At 28.1% G+C, this 19329-nt stretch overlaps 2 protein-coding genes, 1 long non-coding RNA gene and 1 pseudogene across 4 annotated transcripts in view; 3 read left to right on the top strand and 1 right to left on the bottom strand.

The window, feature by feature from the left end:
- LOC149883569 (alpha-1,6-mannosylglycoprotein 6-beta-N-acetylglucosaminyltransferase A-like) overlaps window positions 1-19329 on the bottom strand; it is a 29796-nt gene that overhangs the window by 7963 nt on the left and 2504 nt on the right. Inside the window, exon 2 of the mRNA XM_090097894.1 lies at window positions 3487-3560. Coding sequence (XP_089954020.1) covers window positions 3487-3560 — 74 coding nt within the window. The remainder of the gene's footprint in view (window positions 1-3486; window positions 3561-19329) is intronic.
- On the top strand, window positions 4432-7212 carry LOC149883572 (E3 SUMO-protein ligase ZBED1-like). The gene is made up of 2 exons (XM_090097893.1): window positions 4432-6982; window positions 7153-7212. The coding sequence occupies exon 1, from the start codon at window positions 5505-5507 to the stop codon at window positions 6513-6515; it is 1011 nt and encodes a 336-aa protein (XP_089954019.1). The 5' UTR covers window positions 4432-5504; the 3' UTR covers window positions 6516-6982; window positions 7153-7212.
- On the top strand, window positions 9818-13642 carry LOC149883571 (uncharacterized). Of its 2 annotated transcripts, XR_016456037.1 has the most exons (4): window positions 9818-10520; window positions 11073-11115; window positions 12818-12935; window positions 13447-13642. It is a non-coding gene; the product is annotated as an uncharacterized LOC149883571 (long non-coding RNA). The 2 variants fall into 2 exon arrangements; XR_016456036.1 differs by lacking the exon at window positions 11073-11115 and having other exon boundaries at window positions 9827-10520; window positions 13447-13639.
- LOC149883570 (uncharacterized) lies at window positions 15628-16914 on the top strand (annotated as a pseudogene).

The following is a 19329-nucleotide window of genomic DNA, read 5'->3' as shown; positions in this document are numbered from 1 at the left end:
TATAATTTTCATTATTTTATTAAGACCTATGTTCCACAGATGAGGTCCTTTACATTGAAATGGAGTTTTAAGAGTTAACTTAGGTAAGTTAAAGTTATGAATATTGTACCTCTAAGTATTTATGATCAGTTTTTTAAAATTGGTTTTTGGACGATTTTGGAAAGGATGTCGTTTTGGTATTTAAACACAAGTAACAAGTTTTGGAACAGGTTTCTTTAACCCGTTATTTGAGTACCGTATTTAATTGAACATTTAAAAGAGCTAGAGAGGTCAATTTTGGAGCGCTTGCAGGTGGCTGAGCACTATTTCGACCTAAAAACAAAACATACATATTTTATCTTTATTTTAAACTTTGTTCAGTTTAAAAGTTAAAGTTTTTTAAAAAACCAAAAATTTGAAAGTTTCTTTTAAACTTTCAAACTTCTGGTTTTTTAAAAAAATCAGAAACTTGTTGAAAAATTTACTTTCCGAAACCTTTTACTTGCGTTATTTTTCAAAGATTTTCTTTGAATATGTAAAAACTATTTGTAATATTTACACATGTATTCAAAGAAAATATGTATAAATATTTACCTGGGTTAATTGTAAGTGGAGGTCTCCCAGATCTTTAGTGAGTCGAATAAGACGTGTACACGAAATAAGTGTTAAAGTAGAAAACAGAAACAACTTAAAAAAGGTTCTCATTAACTTTTATTTAGAACTAAGTATTATTTTAATACATTGGTATAAGAAATATGATATTTCAAAGAAATTAAATTGTTACCGTGGGTATTTATAGAATTTTGAGCTTATGCTTTGGTGGTACACATAACCTTGTGCCCAGAATAACAATCAAAACTTGATATTTCTTAAATTAAATTTTTAAATCTTTAACATTTCTGCATAGTTTTTATTTTTATCATTTTTCGTTTAATAGTTACCCAGTACTTTGCAATAATTTTGAGTTATAGACGGTTAGGAGGATTTGCTATTTTATACACAACTTTCATGTCATTTTGTTTATTTGCCTTACCTGCAAAAAGCCTGCCAAATAAATCCTTTTTTTAACAAGCTTATCATGTTTTGTGTAATTAATTTTCTTATCTGCTTTTCCGTTATATTTGGCATTATAATAGAAAGCAACAAAAATTTGCAGATAATCGTACTTCATAAAGATTTCATCATTTTCAACAATTGAGAAATTTTTAGAAATTTAATTGTCTTGAAACTTTTTTTCAGGGGGTTCTTGCACTTTTTTTAGAAAAAATTTCAGAACGTTAAACACTTTTTTTGTGATTTAAAAAACATTTTGAACTTTTTACAACAAAACTGTAAGAAAAGCCTTTTTTTTTTTTTGCGCATTCTCATAACGAGAGGCTTGGATTATTTATAAAAACTGTTAACCAGTTTTATACCTTAAAAAACCTCCTATCCTTCATTGCCAGATTTGCGTTGGATCGAATTTGTTTGGGAAGACGTTAAATAAAGGTGTAGGGATGTATTTGCAACTATTTTGCAACTGAATTATGGCTTCTAATCAGGTTTTTTCGTAATATTTGTGCAAAGTACTTTTCTAACGTCTTCTTCTTTTGTCATTTTTAAAAACTTATTTTAAGTTAAATATAATAGCCAAAACATTTTTTAAAGATTGTTACATTTTGCCAACAAAATATGAACACAATTAGAAATATGTTAATACAGTCATTGAAAAATAATGACGTGTTTACTCTTTCACATTTATTTTGTGTACACGCTTTAGTTCCTTTAGGGGATAATTCTTTATTGGAAATAACTCAAGATACAAGTTGCTTATTTGCTGCTAAGATGGAATGTTTTTCTTGAACTTTATTTGAGAGCATTGGTAGTGCAATTTTTTTCCTGAAGGGCAGAGGTTCGTACTTCCCCCTCTTGTGTCCTGCGCAAAATTGTTCTATAAGATTCGCAGAGTCCTTGTGGTATCCGAGAATCACTGATATTGATCTTCGTCCAATACAGTTGGCATATTCGATATGCTTGGAAAGTAGTAAGCTCTTTTAAAGCAGTAAGCTGTATTAAACTTTTTTTAGACAGAACAAGCACACAAACTTTCGTTTTTTATCGTGAATCTTTACTTGATTTTGCATTGTGGCAATACACTAAGTTGAACTTTACTAAATCAAACTACCCCTTATACAAATTTTAACCTGAATTTGTATTGGAAAACAATCCATTAACATACTTTTAAATATTAACATATACCGAAAAAACTTTGCAGCCGCATTTAACAAATGCAAACTTGGAGAGAGACAATGATTAGTTGTATACAATATTATTATTTATTTTTCACTTCCACTCTAACTAATGTAACCTTTTAAATCTAAACTAAGAATCTTATAACCGCTCTATTGTTAGATAACTCGTTCATTTATCAAAATTATTTTTTGCATAACGTTCACAATATACTTTTCTCAAACTAAAAGACTGGTTGACTAATTTAAATCATATTAAAAAACTATTCAACTTTTAATTAGGATTTAACTTTAATATTTTTAATTATGTTAATCAAAATTTTTAGTACTTTTTTTGGTACTAAATCTTGATATCTAATCATAGCTTTATTTTTTTATTATTAATTACTAAACTATTTCTCACTTCCAACTTAATTGATACACATATTGATATAACAATAGTATACACACTGATAGCCTTAGGCGAACCGGAATATAAATATATTGATGGAGAGTTTTGGTTCTAGCAAGCACTCTTTAAGTCAAAATAAAATTCTTTATCATATACAAAGTACTTTCCGTAAAAAGTTTAGGAAAATTTCTTTGTAAAATGTTGGGTTAAATGCTTTATCAAAATAATTAATAAAAATAGAGAGTTAGTAGATTAATTGATAAAAATAGAGAGCTAGTAGATTAACTAATAAAAATAGAGAGTTAGTAGATTATTTACAGCTTTAAGAAAGTTAATACAGTTTTCATAATTTATCTAAATAAATTAAAATGAATATAGTTTGTAGTTCCAATTAAAATTTTTAAAAATTTTTTGATAAAAATAAGAATAATTTAAAGACCCACATGGCATGATATTATGACTAAGTTTTCACTTTGCAGATTAGAAAAATAACTACAAAAACTTCAATGTTCTCAAGTAAACAAAAAGCAAGTAATGTGACTGATATAAAAATTTTTACTCATTTATTTTTTTAGTTTGATTTCAAAGATTAAACATAACTTAAATTGACCTTTTAAAAATTAACATAACCTTAGATTAATGATGAATGTACTGTTCGTATAATTTATTTCTTAGTAAGTGTTACAACGTTTTAATAAAACTCTCGTATCCACCGTCAAAACAATAAAACTAAGGAACCGTTATTATAACAATATTCAACATAATATCAATAACAATATTCAACATAATATCTGTATTTTAAAAGTAGCTTTCGAACTGACATTCACAAGGAGCATAAAAAACTTAAAAAAAACACAAGGAGCATAAAAAACCAAATTTAAAACTTACCGAAACTTTTGCTCTGCAATATGGATATTTTGGATCGTCTTGCACATTGCACCCAATTGAGTCTCGTAGATACTCTATATAAATAGGAATATTTTTTATTGTATAAGTTTTAATTGTTGGTTATCCACAGCAGGCACAGAACGTCCCCTAGAAGTCTTAAGAATGTCCTACGGGCCCAAGACGTCAATAAGACATTGTATAGACGTTCGACGGATGTCTGTACCCGTTGGTTTTTTTGTATCAAAGGTATTTAAAATCTAAAAATTATAAAACATTTAAATATTTACAAGCTGTCCGGTCCTGTAAAAGGGTCCACCTTATACCGATCATTTCTATGCTTTTCCTTATAGCAATACTTTTTAGTAAATAGTAGAAAAGTAGTTGTATATAAAATTATATATATATATATATATATATATATATATATATATATATATATATATATATATATATATATAATATAAATTTTAAATAAAATTTATATTGTAATATTTCTTCTACTTAAATATTAACAGAAATAAAAATAGAAATAGAGATAAAAACTAGTTTGAAAAATTGTTACGCTCATTTCAATAATTAAGGCAAATAATTAGTTCTTTTATTGAAAACTTTATGCATGCCTCTAAAATATCATTTATTGTTAAGACGAATATTAAGGAAAATTTTCAAATAACTTAATAAATAATTAGTTCTTTTTCGGAAACTGTTTGTATGCATCAAAAACTATCACGTTTTATTAAGGCAAATATTAAGGAAATATTGAGGCAAATATTTCAATAAAAAGTCAGTAAATCGAAAATGTGATTTGATCCGTGTTTTCGAATTTTTAATCCGAAAATTAATCCTTATTAACAATCTGATCCGTTTTTGTGGATTTTAAATTCAATAAATAATCCGAAATATTCGTCCGATCCGATATGGCAAACTCAATCCGATTCGTTTCTTTTTTTTTTTTTATTTCACTTTTTTTTTCTTTTCAGATGCCTAAGCTGTCTAATATTTGGGAATTCTTCAACAATCTGGAGGAAAACAAGGCAAAATGCAAGGCCTGTGGCAAAATATACTTAATCAATAAAAGCACCACAAGTCCTTTAAGGAACCATTTGAAAAGAGTCCACTTGAATTTATATAAACAATTAGAAAAGAAAGACAAGCAAAAATCAACAATACCAGACATTTTTGATGAGCTTGCCTCTGAAGACTCAGATTTTGAACAAACACAAGAAAGAGGAAAAAAGAGGAGATGTCCACAAACACAAAAAGATACACCAGTATCGCCACAGCCTGGACCAAGTGGAACTTGTGGCACTTCCAACACACAGACACTGCAAGGCAGAAAACAGGCTACCAAACCTGAATGGGAAGTTACTGACATCAATCAAATAAGAACTGTTGTTGACATTACTAAATGGGTGATTGAGGACACTCAACCATTTTCTATTGTAGAAACTGACGCATTCACCCGGATGATGAAAACTGCAACCAACGGTCAATTCAGAGCCATTACAGCAAAGAACATATCTACAAAATACATTCCTCTCCTTTTTAAATTCATCAAGGAACAAGTAAAAAACATTTTCAATTCAGACAAGTCAAATCTTGATGGAGTGGCCTTTACATCCGACGCGTGGACCACTGATCACACCAATTTGTCTTTCATGAGCCTTACACTCCACTATATAGATTCAAAGTTCCAATTACAGCGCTTCTTGGTAGAAATGTCCTACTTCCCCGAACAACATACTGCCGACAATATTGCCAAGAAGCTCAATGAATCTATCAACAAACTGGAACTTGATTTTGGAGTCAAAACCTGGATAACAGTCGACGGTGCAGCTAATGTCCAAGCAGGTGTTAGGAAATCAATTGGGGTTTAAAGTGCAATTTGGTGTGTCGACCACCGTCTAAATCTAGTTGTCAGTGGTGCTGTCGATGATAAAAGATGTCCAAAATGGTCAATTCTCAACCATAAAATAACAAAATTAGTAGGTCACTTCAACCAGTCCTCTCAAAAAGCTATGACTTTAGTTAATGCTGCCAAAGCCTTAAAAAACTCCAGAACGAAGTTAGTACAGAGATGCCCCACAAGATGGAACTCTGACCTCCATCAAATGGAGTCTGTGGTGGATCTTCTTCCGGCAATGCATTCTTTAAAGAATCCGAACCCTACTGTTTCTGGAGGTTGTAAGTTGACAGATCTTTTACCAACAGATGATGAAGTGGAATCTATTCAATCTGTCATCCGGCTTCTGAGAGGCTTTTCAGAATTCTCTGAGAAATGCAGCAGTGAAAAGAATGTTAGCATCTGTTCCGTTATTAATTGCCTATACAACATCAGAGGAAGATTAGCAAGGGAGATGATCAAGCCAAAAACCGAGGTGTCATCAGAGCTTGCTCACTACTTCAATGAAGATCTAAACAAAAGATTCAAAGGGGAGTTGATGAATATTGAATTCTCTATAGCTCATTTTTTAGATCCTAACAGCAAGGGCATGTGCTTTGTGGATGAGGGGGAAAAATTTGAAGTAGTCAAAACTGCAGTAAAAAAAGCTATGGAAGAACTGTCAAAAAATGAAATTTTGGCTAGCCAAAGCACTCCTTCCCCTTCAATGTTGGATGATGAAGATGATGACGACTTTGATTACACTGAACAACTGAGGAAGAAAGTGTTTGGTGCAGGTTACATTAATCCTGGAGGTGAAACAAGCACCAAGAAAGCCATTTCTACTGAAATTGAGGGGTATTTGAATTCAAAACCAGTTCCAGCAAATACAAATGTACTGGAATTCTGGAAACAAAACCAGTATATTTACCCAATAATGTCAAGGCTGGCCAGAAAAAACCTCTGTATACCTGCTGCATCATCAACATCTGAAAGAGTTTTCTCAACAGCAGGGAATATATACAGCTCTAGAAGAACCAATCTTTCAATCTCAAAGGTTGAGATGTTGGTATATATGAAAGAAAACACTAAGCAACTCAGTAAAATTCAAGACATTGTGTGGCCAGGAAATGAATTTGGAAAATGATTAACTTTCAGTGTGATTTTGACTTTTTTTTATTTCTTAACAAGGAAATCATTTCGTTTCATTGTATATTTGAATATTATAAATAAATAAAAATGAATCTTAATTCGAAAGCTTTTTTTATTCTGAATCCGTATAAATCCGTAAAAATAATATCGGTTCGGATTCCAATTCGAAAAAAATTTTTCGAATTGCAATCCGATCCGAAAGTATCGAATCGGATTGCAATCCGAAAAAATAATCCGAAAAAATTTTAACGAATTATTTTCCGATAAATTATTTTCGGATCAAATCAATCCGTAAGTAGTTTGAACCGTTTAGCATAGATAATTCGGTGCACAATCCGCAAACCGATAAGCAGTAACGAATCGGCGGTCTCTACGTTTTATTACATGATAATGGTATATCAAATCAAGTATAAGGAACTCAATGATATATTAAAAATGTCTAACTTCCGCGTATTTTTTGAAGCAAAAATCGGCCATTATGGAAGGCAAATTTAACAAATCATAAGCTTCGTATTTGTTTTGATAAATAGCGTAAAGATTTTGCCCCCCATAATGGCCGATTTTTGCTTCACTTTTTCTTACGCCGATTTACGGCAGTTAGATATCTAGTTATTCTTAATATATCATTGAAGGAACTTGACCACCTCAATAAATGGTTTAAAGCTAACAAACTCTTTCTGATATAAACTAATAAAAATTACATTTTTAAAAGATAACTAAACTGGAAAGAACATTCGACGTTAAATTCTTAGACTCAATGACCAATGAGTTGGAAAGGACACATTATTCTAACGAAAACTTCAATTTCAAAAATTAGTTAAATGATGTACAAAACACGGTTCACGATGGATAAAAACTCTTTAAAATCCATTTATTTTTTATTTAAACATAGCTGTATAAGTTTTTGTAATATTGTTTGAGCAAGCACTTAATCTTCAAATCTAACACTATCTAAAAGAAACAAAAATAAAAAGCCTTTACACTTAACCCAGCCAACACACAACGTTGAAACAACGTTGAAATAACGTTGATCAACGTCGATCAACGTTATTTCAACGTTGTTTCAACGTTATGTGCTTGCTGGGAATGTTAATAAATACAGTACCAGTCGCTTAAAGAACTTGGAGTGCTCAATATAATATACTTTAATTCATGTTTAGATTTAGAATTATACATATTTTTTTAAAGACCACTTCAATTTTATATATAATATATGAGTACCTAAAAATGCACTAATTGCACATTTGTCAGTTTTTTTTTATTTTGAACCAATCAGAGCTTTTTTTTAATTTGAATTTTATGCGATAAATTTTGTATCATCTAAAAAGATTATGGTAGCTAATTGTAAAATTTTCTGAAGAATATTGATGTATATTAAACATTTTATATACACCACATTTTATGTTCAGTAATATCTAAGAAACGGAGCATTTATTGTAAATATATTGTTTTCTGTTAATTAAAATATTTCTTGAACTAACTTAATGTGTGATCTTTTATACCATAAATGATTGGTTTTGTAAAAAAGATCTTATGATTAACAGTATCAAAAGCATTGGAGGGTTTGATAAACGCTTCCGATGTAGTATGAAAATTTTTTAGACGTTAGACGTTAAGATGTTAGACGTATTTCGGAGAATAGCGTGTTCAGTTAAATTTTTTCTTTTAAACTCAAACTCGCTTTAATAGAGTAATTTATTGTCAATATGAAAGGTATAGACTCAATTATATGATACATTCTATTATTGAAGTTATGAAGAAAATGAAGAATCGAAATACAGCAGCAGTTTATTATATTATTATTATTATCACCGGTCTTGGAGATTTGACTTGTCTTTGTTATCTTTAGTTGATTTGAATAATATTATTAATTGATAGATGGTCTGATTATTTTATAGAGAACTTCATTAATAACACTATAAGAGACTATTAAAATACAAGCTGTCTGGACCAATCTAATACGGGTCTTTGTTAGTCTATTCCACTCCGATCATTTCTATACTTATACCATACTTCAATACCTTTTAGTACGCCTTAGAAAAGTAATTATCTCTCTGTTTATCCATCTATCTACCTATGTATATATATATATATATATATATATATATATATATATATATATATATATATATATATATATATATATATATAAACATGCCATGTATATATATGCCTCACCATATCTAATTAGCGTAGCAAATAGAATATTGATTAGAATAGAGAATGTAGACCTTTCAGGTAAATCTTATATAATAGATTCATTGAAGTGAGAATTTATTTTGGTCCGAAAAATTGGCGCGTTCTAGAGTATTTAGATGACGATTCTGTCGAAAATAAAAAATTTTTTTATCCACATTATTCACATAGATTACGCCAAAAGTTTTGTATTTCTCCTCCAATCAAATTCTCCTTCAATCAAATTTTGTATTTCTCCTCCAATATGATTCAACTTCTTCACTCAACCTTTATTTATAAATTTGTGACATGAACACCAAGACCTTTTAAATAAAGTCTTTATTACCTTCATCTTATCATCTAAAAATGTATTTTTTCATTTAATTAAGACACTGCCCAGTGGGCACAGGAACGTTTTGCAAACGTTTAGTAAGCGTTTAATGGTCGGTTGAACGTCGAATATATTGGTAAAACGTTTTAAAAACGTTTGATAAACGTTTTAATAAGACTTTTTTTTATTACTTTTGCGGGACCTTAGAAAAACCTTTAAAAAACGCTTTTTGAAAACTGTAAACGACTAACTGCGCATGCGTAATATTAGACAAATTTGAACAACAAAGATATATATGTAAGCATATAAGCAAAGTTAATTTTTGGGGTTTCTCACTTACATTATATATATATATATATATATATATATATATATATATATATATATATATATATATATATATATATATATATATATATATATATATATATATATATATATATATATATTATATGTATGTATGTATGTATGTATGTATGTATGTATGTATGTATGTATGTATGTATGTATGTATGTATGTATGTATGTATGTATGTATGTATGTATGTATGTATGTATGTATGTATGTATGTATGTATGTATGTATGTATGTATGTATGTATGTATGTATGTATGTATGTATGTATGTATGTATGGGCGCTACTCGACTTTCTTTCTAATATTCGCCATTTTGAAAATACTAAGTTAATGATCTTTTAGCTGACAAAAGCAAAACATTAATAGCATGGTTTTTACGTTAAAAAAATCGTTAAAGTATGTTTATCTTGCGCAATTTTTTGTGGCAATGAAAATAGCCGTTTTTTGATTTATTAGAGAATAAACTATATTGCAAGTAATGTACTTTTGTAATAAATTTTAAAAAAGAATTCAAAAGTTTTTTTTCTTAGAAGAAGAACTTTTGAAACTTAGTTCATAGTTGTTCTATCACATGTAAAATTTAGAAAATGTAACCTTCAAACCATTTTTTTTTAATAAAAAAAACCAGCGTACGATACAATAATAATTATTCATCAATTTTTCTACCTTCTCATATTCTACGTTCAACCTTTATTTGAAATCTTCTATTAATTTCATTTCGTTATAACACTTTCGTTACAATACTTTAAAATAATAATGCTAAGGCTTATGGAAACCAGGTCTGTTTATTGCGCAATGTAACGGTAACTAATTTTCGTTAAAAATGAAAGCGTTTTGAAAAAAAATGGCGAATATTAGGGTTTTTAGTGGGATTTTTTACAACTTTGACTTCGAATTAGAGCACTTTCCATTGATTTTGAGACCCATATTTTTATACGATTCTTAATCAGCATAAAATTCTCTATCAGAATCAATCATAAAATTAGGGGGGGGGGGAGAAGGTCGAGTAGCGCCGTATGTATGTATGTATGTATGTATATATTAAACTGCCATAACTAAAGTTAAACTACCATCCTCAAATATAAGCAACAAGGAAGCAATTGTAGTTACATAAAAATAGTCAGAACCTATTACAAGGTAAGTTTGAATTATAAAAATTTTTTATTTTTTTATTTTTATTATTAATGTATGTAGCTATTTCTAGGAGGAATGTTCTTCTCCAGCTAGAAACAGTTTTACAACCTATGTACAAGTAAAAACACTTTTTTTCCATAATGACATTCATAGGATAATATTTCTATAAAATTATTGAGCAATTACATGTTTTTAGCTAAGTAAAAATTCTTTATTACGCAGTATTATTGAAGATTTAAAATTTAAAAAATGACTGTAAATTTAGTAGACTTTTTAGACTATTTAGATTATAGTAGACTATTTAGTTGATAAAAAATGATCTTCTTTTTTTGCATTTGTTTGAATGTAATGATGTAGCATATCACATTTGTTTGCATATTAGAGAAGCAAGTCCATATATTGCAGTGTAAAAAGTTGTTGATTATAAGTTTGTCAAAAAATGTGTTAATTGTAATTTTTTTGTTTTTATTCAACATTTTATCTTGATGAAGTTAAAAAATATGTATGCATTTTTAATAAGTTAAAAATAATATATTATTTATTTTTTTTTACAAGTTAAAAAAGACTACCTAAGAAGCTGGAATTTAAAACTTTTAAAGTAATAACTTTTTTTATTTTTTTCAAATTCAAATATTTTTAAATTTTGTAATTAATTATATTACTTTTGTAAAATTATTAACATAATGTTTAAAGTGTGATTTTCCCTCAATAAATTACTTTTATAAATGTGTGTATATGTAACACCCTTTACACGAGCAAGTTAAACGCAGTTTATAAAAAATTTATGTAGAATTTTTTGTTGCTGTTGTTGTTAAAAGTTTCACAAACAAAATATAGTTTGGTGTATAAGTTGATAAGAAATCATTTAAACTGAACTCCTGATAGGATGCATGAAAAATAATGGGTAAAAAAATAGAGTACAGAACATGGGTGTTTCCTAAGGACACAGAAATGTTTGATGTTTGCCCGAGTAACAATTTGTAATTAAATCCTTTAAAAAACATTTTAAAAACTTCTTAAGTTAATAATAATTTTTACTCCGTATAATATTTTTGCAGGACCTATAAAAATGGCTTCACAACCCTTATCATAAAAACTGTAATCATTTACTTACACATGTGTACGCTTTACAAGAACATGGAATGCCTTCATATAAATGCTCTACAAGTTTTTTTAATAAAACTTTTTTAAATATAACTGTTATACACTTTATGATTTTTTATATGGTCATATAAAATTATTTTTATATAATATTATAATATTAATAAAGTAAATTATTATAGTAGAATTATTAATCTATTAATTTGTATTATGGTATTATATAGCTATAATAAAGTACATAGATAACTGCATAGCCTATATATATTTCTTTTGTGATTGTTGTATTTTGATATATAATAAGCATCAATGTATAAAAATAAATTTATAATAAATATATATACATATTTTTAAATAAATGCATAAATATACATATGTATATATACAGATATATAGTTAGAACATATAAGGAGTCTTGCTAAATTGACTGAGGGTTTTGGTTTGGGCAGGCAATTTATCAATTAAACACCTTTTATTTACAATTTTTAAACTTTTTTTAATCTTCTAAATTAATTTCTTTTTTATTTCAATTTGACATTTAATGGTAAAAATTATATATATATATATATATATATATATATATATATATATATATATATATATACACACACACTAGAGTGACATCAGGCATACTTTTTCTATTTTAACAGGTTTTTTTTTCAACCTAAAATAACAATTTCAAATATCTCAAATGCATTTAATAGTGCTGCTATTATGAAATATATATATATATATATATATATATATATATATATATATATATATATATATATATATATATATATATATATATATATATATATATATATAATTTTTATAAAAATTATATATATATATATTTATATATATATATAAAAGCAGTTTTTTTGTTGTTTTTTTTATTTAATGTATGAAATTTTACATTTTTTAGTTTTTGTTATACACATTTTATTATAAAGTATTAAAATAAAGTTATTCACTTTTTACAACAATTTAGTGCATTTCTTTTAATTTCTAACTTGTAGTTTTTGTATTTGTTACTGTAAATTATAGATATAATATAATACAAAGATTTTTGTGCATATGTTCTCAGTAATGAGTAGCAAAGAAATAGTCGCAAGAAAACAATCTCAACCAAATTTAAGTTATTTTAAAGGGCGTTTTTTATAATAAAATTAGTATATATATATGAAATGTAAATGAGATAAAAATTACTATTTTAGTGTATGGAGAAAAAATAGAAGTAGAAACGAAATTTATTAATGATTTCATTGAACCTAATTTTGATGAGTATTATGAGTATCAAATGTGCAGACATTGCTACAAGCAAATAAATGCAAGGTATGTTTGAGTTAAAAATATTAGATAAATAAATTTTTTAATAAATGTATGAAGCTATTTCTATTCATATTTGAATGAAACAGTGCAACATGTCACAGTTATTTGCACATAAGAGAAGCAAGTCCTATTATTAAGGTGCAAAAAGTTTCTGAATGTAAGTTTATCAAAGAATGTCATCTGGTTTTACTAAACATTTTATGTAAATAAATATTTTTTATCAAGTTTGAAAGTATTTCCAACGTTAATAAATAATATATGAAGTTTTTTTTCATCAAGTTTAAAAAACTACCCATGAAGCATCACTTGAATTTATTGTTATGAGGAACTTTCATCAGGCTTTTTTTTTTTTATTTTATTACATAATCAAATTATAACAAGGTTAAAAAAATTGTTAAATAAACTAAAAGTGAAGTGTAGAATTTACCATGAGTATAAATGTGTGTTCAAGTAACACCCTTTATATGTGCTAGTTGAAATCCATGAAAGATTTCTATAGTAGTTCTGTTTTTAGAAACACTGGTGTCACATACAACGAAGTTCGATTCGGTCGATAAGTTGAAGATCATTTGAAGAGAGCTCTTGACAGAATTGCATAACAATTATTTTATTACGTTTTTGTAGGCTTATTTGTAAATGTATGCTTTTTTTTGTATGCTTATATTTTAAATAAACAAAAAATTAAACTTTTAGAAATTTATTAAATTATCGGGATCTAGGCTGTTGCTCCTAAATTTTCGTTTGTAAAAGATTTTTTTTCTGCATAACATAAGTTATTTACTGAAATAACTTATACTTAAATGCATTTAGGATAATCCTTGAAAAGGTTAAAACGTTTCATTTACATAAAATAAAAACCCATCAAAAAAGGTTTTCGTGAGACCTTTAAAAAACGTTCAAAAAACGTTTTTAGGAAAACGTCCGGTCACCGTTTCATATGAACGTTCAAAAAACAATTAAAAAACGTTTTTGTGAGACGCTTAGAAAACGTTCAAAAAACGTTTTTAGGAAAATGTCCGGTCACCGTTTCATTTAAACGTTCAAAAAACCATTAAAAAACGTTTCACGGGACCTTTAAAAAACGTTTGCAAAACGTTCTTGTGCCCACTGGGTGACATGTTTATTATGAGGTTTGATGAAGAGACATACCAGTTTTCTCAGCCAAGAATTTCATTGAATAGGGCTTCCATTAAAGAGATTGTATAACAAATAAACCGATCCGAATTAGTTTATCACTTTAACGGAAGATTCAGCGGATCTTCCGTTAAACGAATGATTACCGGCAAAGTTAATATTATAAGCGATGTATGATACATAAAGAGCATGAGGATTTTTATGAAGTATAATTGTTTCTACTCTTGTATAAAGTATATTAGGGTATTATTATAAGCAAAAATTGAAATATTTTCTAAATAGTAATGCTGGTTTGAAAATGTATGCAAGTAAACAACTTTTAGGGATCACTATTTATAATCTACATAGATTTTTTGTCAAATCGTTTCTCAAGAAAAAAGAGGTTTTAAAAAGTAGTAAAAATGCTCATATTACCCAGACCATTTGGTGCTATGAGCACTTTAAATTTGCTCAAAAAAAACATTAAGTACAAAAATGTCCTCCTGACAATTAGAACTAATTTGTTAAATTCGTTATTAATAAAACTTTTAATTAAAAAATCATATCTCACACCACTAATTGTTGAAACAATAGTACTTTTTTTATGCACAACAACAGCCAAAAAAAAGCGTTATTTTATCAAATTTATCAACTCAAACCTTCAAACGATGAAATTAATAAAACTTTTGAAGTTTATGATTTTAAACAAAGTAATTTCAACGAGTTACTCTGGGTAATTTAAGCATGTTATTACACAAAAAATGCATCTTTAAATAATGACAAAACAAAATGTTTCTATGCATTGTTTTTCAAAGAAAAAGTGTTGACGATTTTTAGCATGCATCTGAAATCGGTTGTGAAAATTGTTTAAACTGTGGACCTGGAAAGTTTCCTATATTTACGCAAAAACGGAAAACAATTCAAAAACAACAAGAACCTACTTTTGGTGCATGCTAAAAAAACTTTACCAACTGTTTATGTTATTATTATGTAATTGTAAAAAATTAACGGCTAAATCAACGTTATTATTTTATTAAATTAACTTTTTTTAAAAAAACTTTTAGTATTGATTATTGAAAAGATGATTTTATTGTTACTCTCAAATATATATATATATATATATATATATATATATATATATATATATATATATATATATATATATATATATATATATATATATATATATATATATATATATGTATATATATACATATATATACATATTAATTATTCACCTCCCCAAGGCCGAGAAGGCCACTACAGTCGAGAAGGCTACTTTTTGTGGTTACAACCCTCTCTCAACTCTATAACTCTGAAACACGAACCTCGACAAACAAGTCCACTGCGCTGAGAAAAAAGTTAAGCGCGGTACTACCAGGGACGTGGTGGGAATATATATGCATATATATATTTATTAACATATATATATATATATATATGTATATATATATATACATACATATATATATATATAATAGCCACCAAAAATTGGCATAGGATTAGCACACTTTTTGCATCTCTTGATGTAGAAGATAAAGAAAAAAAAAATTTTTATTCTCATAAGGGACATTCTGAAAAAATGAATCAAGATTTTTATCAGGCTCCATTGGGATTATTGGAATTAACATGTGTTGGGAAGCAACTAATGAAAGTTGATGTTGGTGTTGTATTTTTTGTATTAGTTTCTGGTATATTCATAAAAACTTAAAAGTTAACTTGAGTGTATTAACAAATCTTTTGATTTTAATGTTCTATTTATATTTTGTAAAGCTTCTAAATTGTCCAATATTTTTACTAAGTGTAAAGTTGTTTAAAAAAAGTATTTAGACCTAGTTTAACTTTTTTTATTTATAAAATTACGGTTTTTATAAAATTACAATCTTACACAAAATAACCACACAATATAATAAACTTTGTTTTGTTAAATTTACTTTAGGACAATCTGATGTGATACAGGATCTGTCTAAAAAAGATATCTGATTTATCTATAAATATTTTTTAATTAAATTGAATGCTTTGCCGGCAACGCCTAATTTTTATTTTATTATAAATTATCTTGAATCTGATAAGGAAGCTTATGAGAATGAATCTGATGAGAATGTTGTTGATCAAGATTCTGATGAGAATGTTGTTCAGGAAAATGACTCTCACGCTTTAACTATAAAAGGTTTACAACCTTAACTTTTAAAAAAGTTGTATGACATTTATAATAAATTTAAATATTTGCTTTTATTCTAAAAGATCTATATCTAGGTAATGATGTTTTTGGCATTAAGGAGAAAGTTGGTGATTCTCCTAATAAGGAAATTATGTTTGATAATCCAACTTGATAAATAAATGTTCCTCATCTATTGCAGGTGACTTTTGCAATTTTAAATTTACATTTTTCAATATTAATTTCATGTTGTGCAATATAATAAAAATCATAACTCCTCATTTAACTTTTAGAAGAACATGAAGAAATATCAGTTAAGGCAATTGAGTCAAGTATTGATGCTAATTTCACTAAAGTTTTTAACGATTTAAACTTGAAAGTTTATCCAAAAAGGTCAATCAAAAAAGGTTTTTTTTCTTTTTTTTTGTTCAGCAAATTAATAAAAAAAAAATTATTTGATTATATTTTATAAAATTTATGATATTGTTTGCATTATAATTTCAGTTAATTATCGAAATAAAGAAAATAGTGAAGAAAAGATTTAAGAAAGTGAACCTGATTACATTAATGAAAGTCAAGATCCGTTCTAAATTAGTTAATGATCGCGAGAAAAGCAGACGACAGATAAAAGTATCAGGGCAAAATTTTCGAATAAGCGATGCCAAGACATGAACATGTAGATTGTTACATATGTAATAAAAGTATTTATTTTGTCAAGTTGTTTATTTTCTTATTCCCCTATTTAAATTAACTATTTGACATAATATAATCCAATATTGTTCTTTTATATTCTTAATTATAAAAACAGTTTATTAAAGTTTAAGCGCTTAAACCACTGTTTTTTTTTATCAAATCGCTACTAATTGAGCAATTTAGAAGGTGCCTCGTAATCTTCACAATAGGCTTAAAAAACAATGCATTAAAATTTTTTAAATTCTTTGATTTAGCCTATTCTTAAAAATCAAGTTAAAACACACTTAACTTTATTATTTACTGTTATAATTTTATCGAAAAAACACTTTTATTTTAATATCAAAGTACGTCCCGAAATGTACACAATCTTACATGTCCCCGCAATGTACCTAGAAGTAGTATATAGATATATATATATATATATATATATATATATATATATATATATATATATATATATATATATATATATATATATATATATATATATATATACACTACCGTGCAAAAGTCTCCGCTCATGTGTAATATTTTCAAGGAACAGTAAATGCAATACATTTTAGGATGATTTTAAATATATAAAAAGAAAAAAATGTTAATACAAAAATTTAATGAGGCCAAATCATAATTTTGCATACTTTTTCCTTTTCTTTTTGTTTCAAATAATTTTGTTTACCTTTGTTTTGTTGAGTTCTGCTGCTAAAAACATGGCAGAAATTTTTCTAAAGGGTGTTTTTTTTAGAGGTATAGAACTTTAAGTTGGCATTACTGTTCAAGATGGCGACCGATTTAACAGGTGACAAGTGATTTATTCTCAGTTTGGTTTGGCAATTCACCATGAATAGACTCACGCCTGAACAACGCTTGCAAATAGTTCAATTTTATTTCGAAAATAATGGTTCTGTGCGGAATACGTATCGCGCTCTACGTCCATTTTATCCTCGACAAAATCATCCATCAGAGCAGTTAATTCGATTAACCATGGAACGTTTTCGTACCACGTTTACTCTTATTGATAACTCGCATCCCCAGAGACGCCGTACGGTGCGTACAGAAGAAGCTATTGCTACTGTAGAGCGTAGCATTGCGGAAGACCCGAATGAGTCTATCCGCCATCGAGCACAGGAATTGGATCTGTGTCCATCCACTGTGTCCATCCACTGTATGGAAGATTTTGCTGAAGGATCTTGGTATGCGTGCTTACAAAATCCAACTCGTGCAAGAATTGAAGCCAAACGATCATCAAGCAAGGCGTAGATTCGTCGAATGTGCCCAAAACGAGATTGCCGTTGTTCCCGATTTTCATAAGCGAACTTTCTTTAGCGATGAAGCGCACTTCTGGTTGAATGGTTACGTCAACAAACAAAACTGCCGCATTTGGAGTGAAGATAATCCTCAAGTGTATGTCAAAACACCGTTACATCCAGAAAAAATGACTGTTTGGTGCGCTTTATGGGCTGGTGGAATCATTGGTCCGTACTTCTTCAAAAATGATGATGGCCAGAACGTTTCAGTCAATGGTGATAGGTATAGAGCCATGATTACAAACTTTTTCATTCCTGAATTGAACAACCATGATGTCCAGGAGCTGTGGTTTCAACAAGACGGCGCAACATGTCACACAGCTCGTGCCACAATCGATTTATTGAAAGACACGTTTGGTGACCGCCTAATTTCACGTTTTGGACCTGTGAATTGGCCTCCAAGATCTTGTGATTTAACACCGCTAGACTACTTTCTGTGGGGCTATGTAAAGTCATTGGTCTATGCGGATAAGCCACAAACGCTTGACCATTTGGAAGACAACATTCGCCGTGTTATTGCCGATATACGACCACAAATGTTGGAAAAAGTCATCGAAAATTGGACGTCCAGATTGGACTACATCCGAGCCAGCCGTGGCGGTCTTATGCCAGATATTATATTTAAAATGTAATGCCACAAGATTATCTTTCTAATAAAAAAAATTCTTTTCAATCGAATAATCCATCGTTGTTTTATTGCAATTTAAAGTTCTATACCTCTAAAAAAAAACACCCTTTATATGAATAACCTTTTTCACGTAAAATACATATAAAGTTCTTCAGTATTCTTTATTAAATTTAAAACTGCACAAAAGTTTAACCAAAATATTTTTTGTAAGCTTAGGTTTGACAGTAGCATGATACTTTCCGGCATGGTAAGGATGTTTTCAGTAATTTTAATTGGTTGCTTTTAATAGACTTATGTTTATATTTATACTTGAAAATGGCATTAGTGTGCGCATTTAATGTCTTGAATTTAATAAAGAATTTGAGAAATGGTGAAAGTAAAGAAAGAATATTGTGAAGAACTTCGTGGCAAAATATGTATTTTACGTGAAGAAGGTTATTCATATAGAAAAATTGCTTCCAGGTTAAAAATATCCGAATCAGGTGTGAGATATGCTCTACA

This window comes from Hydra viridissima, unplaced genomic scaffold (assembly GCF_058129835.1).
Source record: "Hydra viridissima isolate aposymbiotic clone 2 unplaced genomic scaffold, HvirCarnegie_v1 scaffold_9, whole genome shotgun sequence".
Classification (NCBI taxonomy): Eukaryota; Metazoa; Cnidaria; class Hydrozoa; order Anthoathecata; family Hydridae; genus Hydra; species Hydra viridissima.
This window is presented reverse-complemented; position numbering and strand designations above follow the sequence as displayed.

Bases quoted from the DNA above. Each gene is read 5' to 3' on its own strand.
- LOC149883572 (XM_090097893.1), top strand. From the start codon at position 5,505: ATGACTTTAGTTAATGCTGCCAAAGCCTTAAAAAACTCCAGAACGAAG.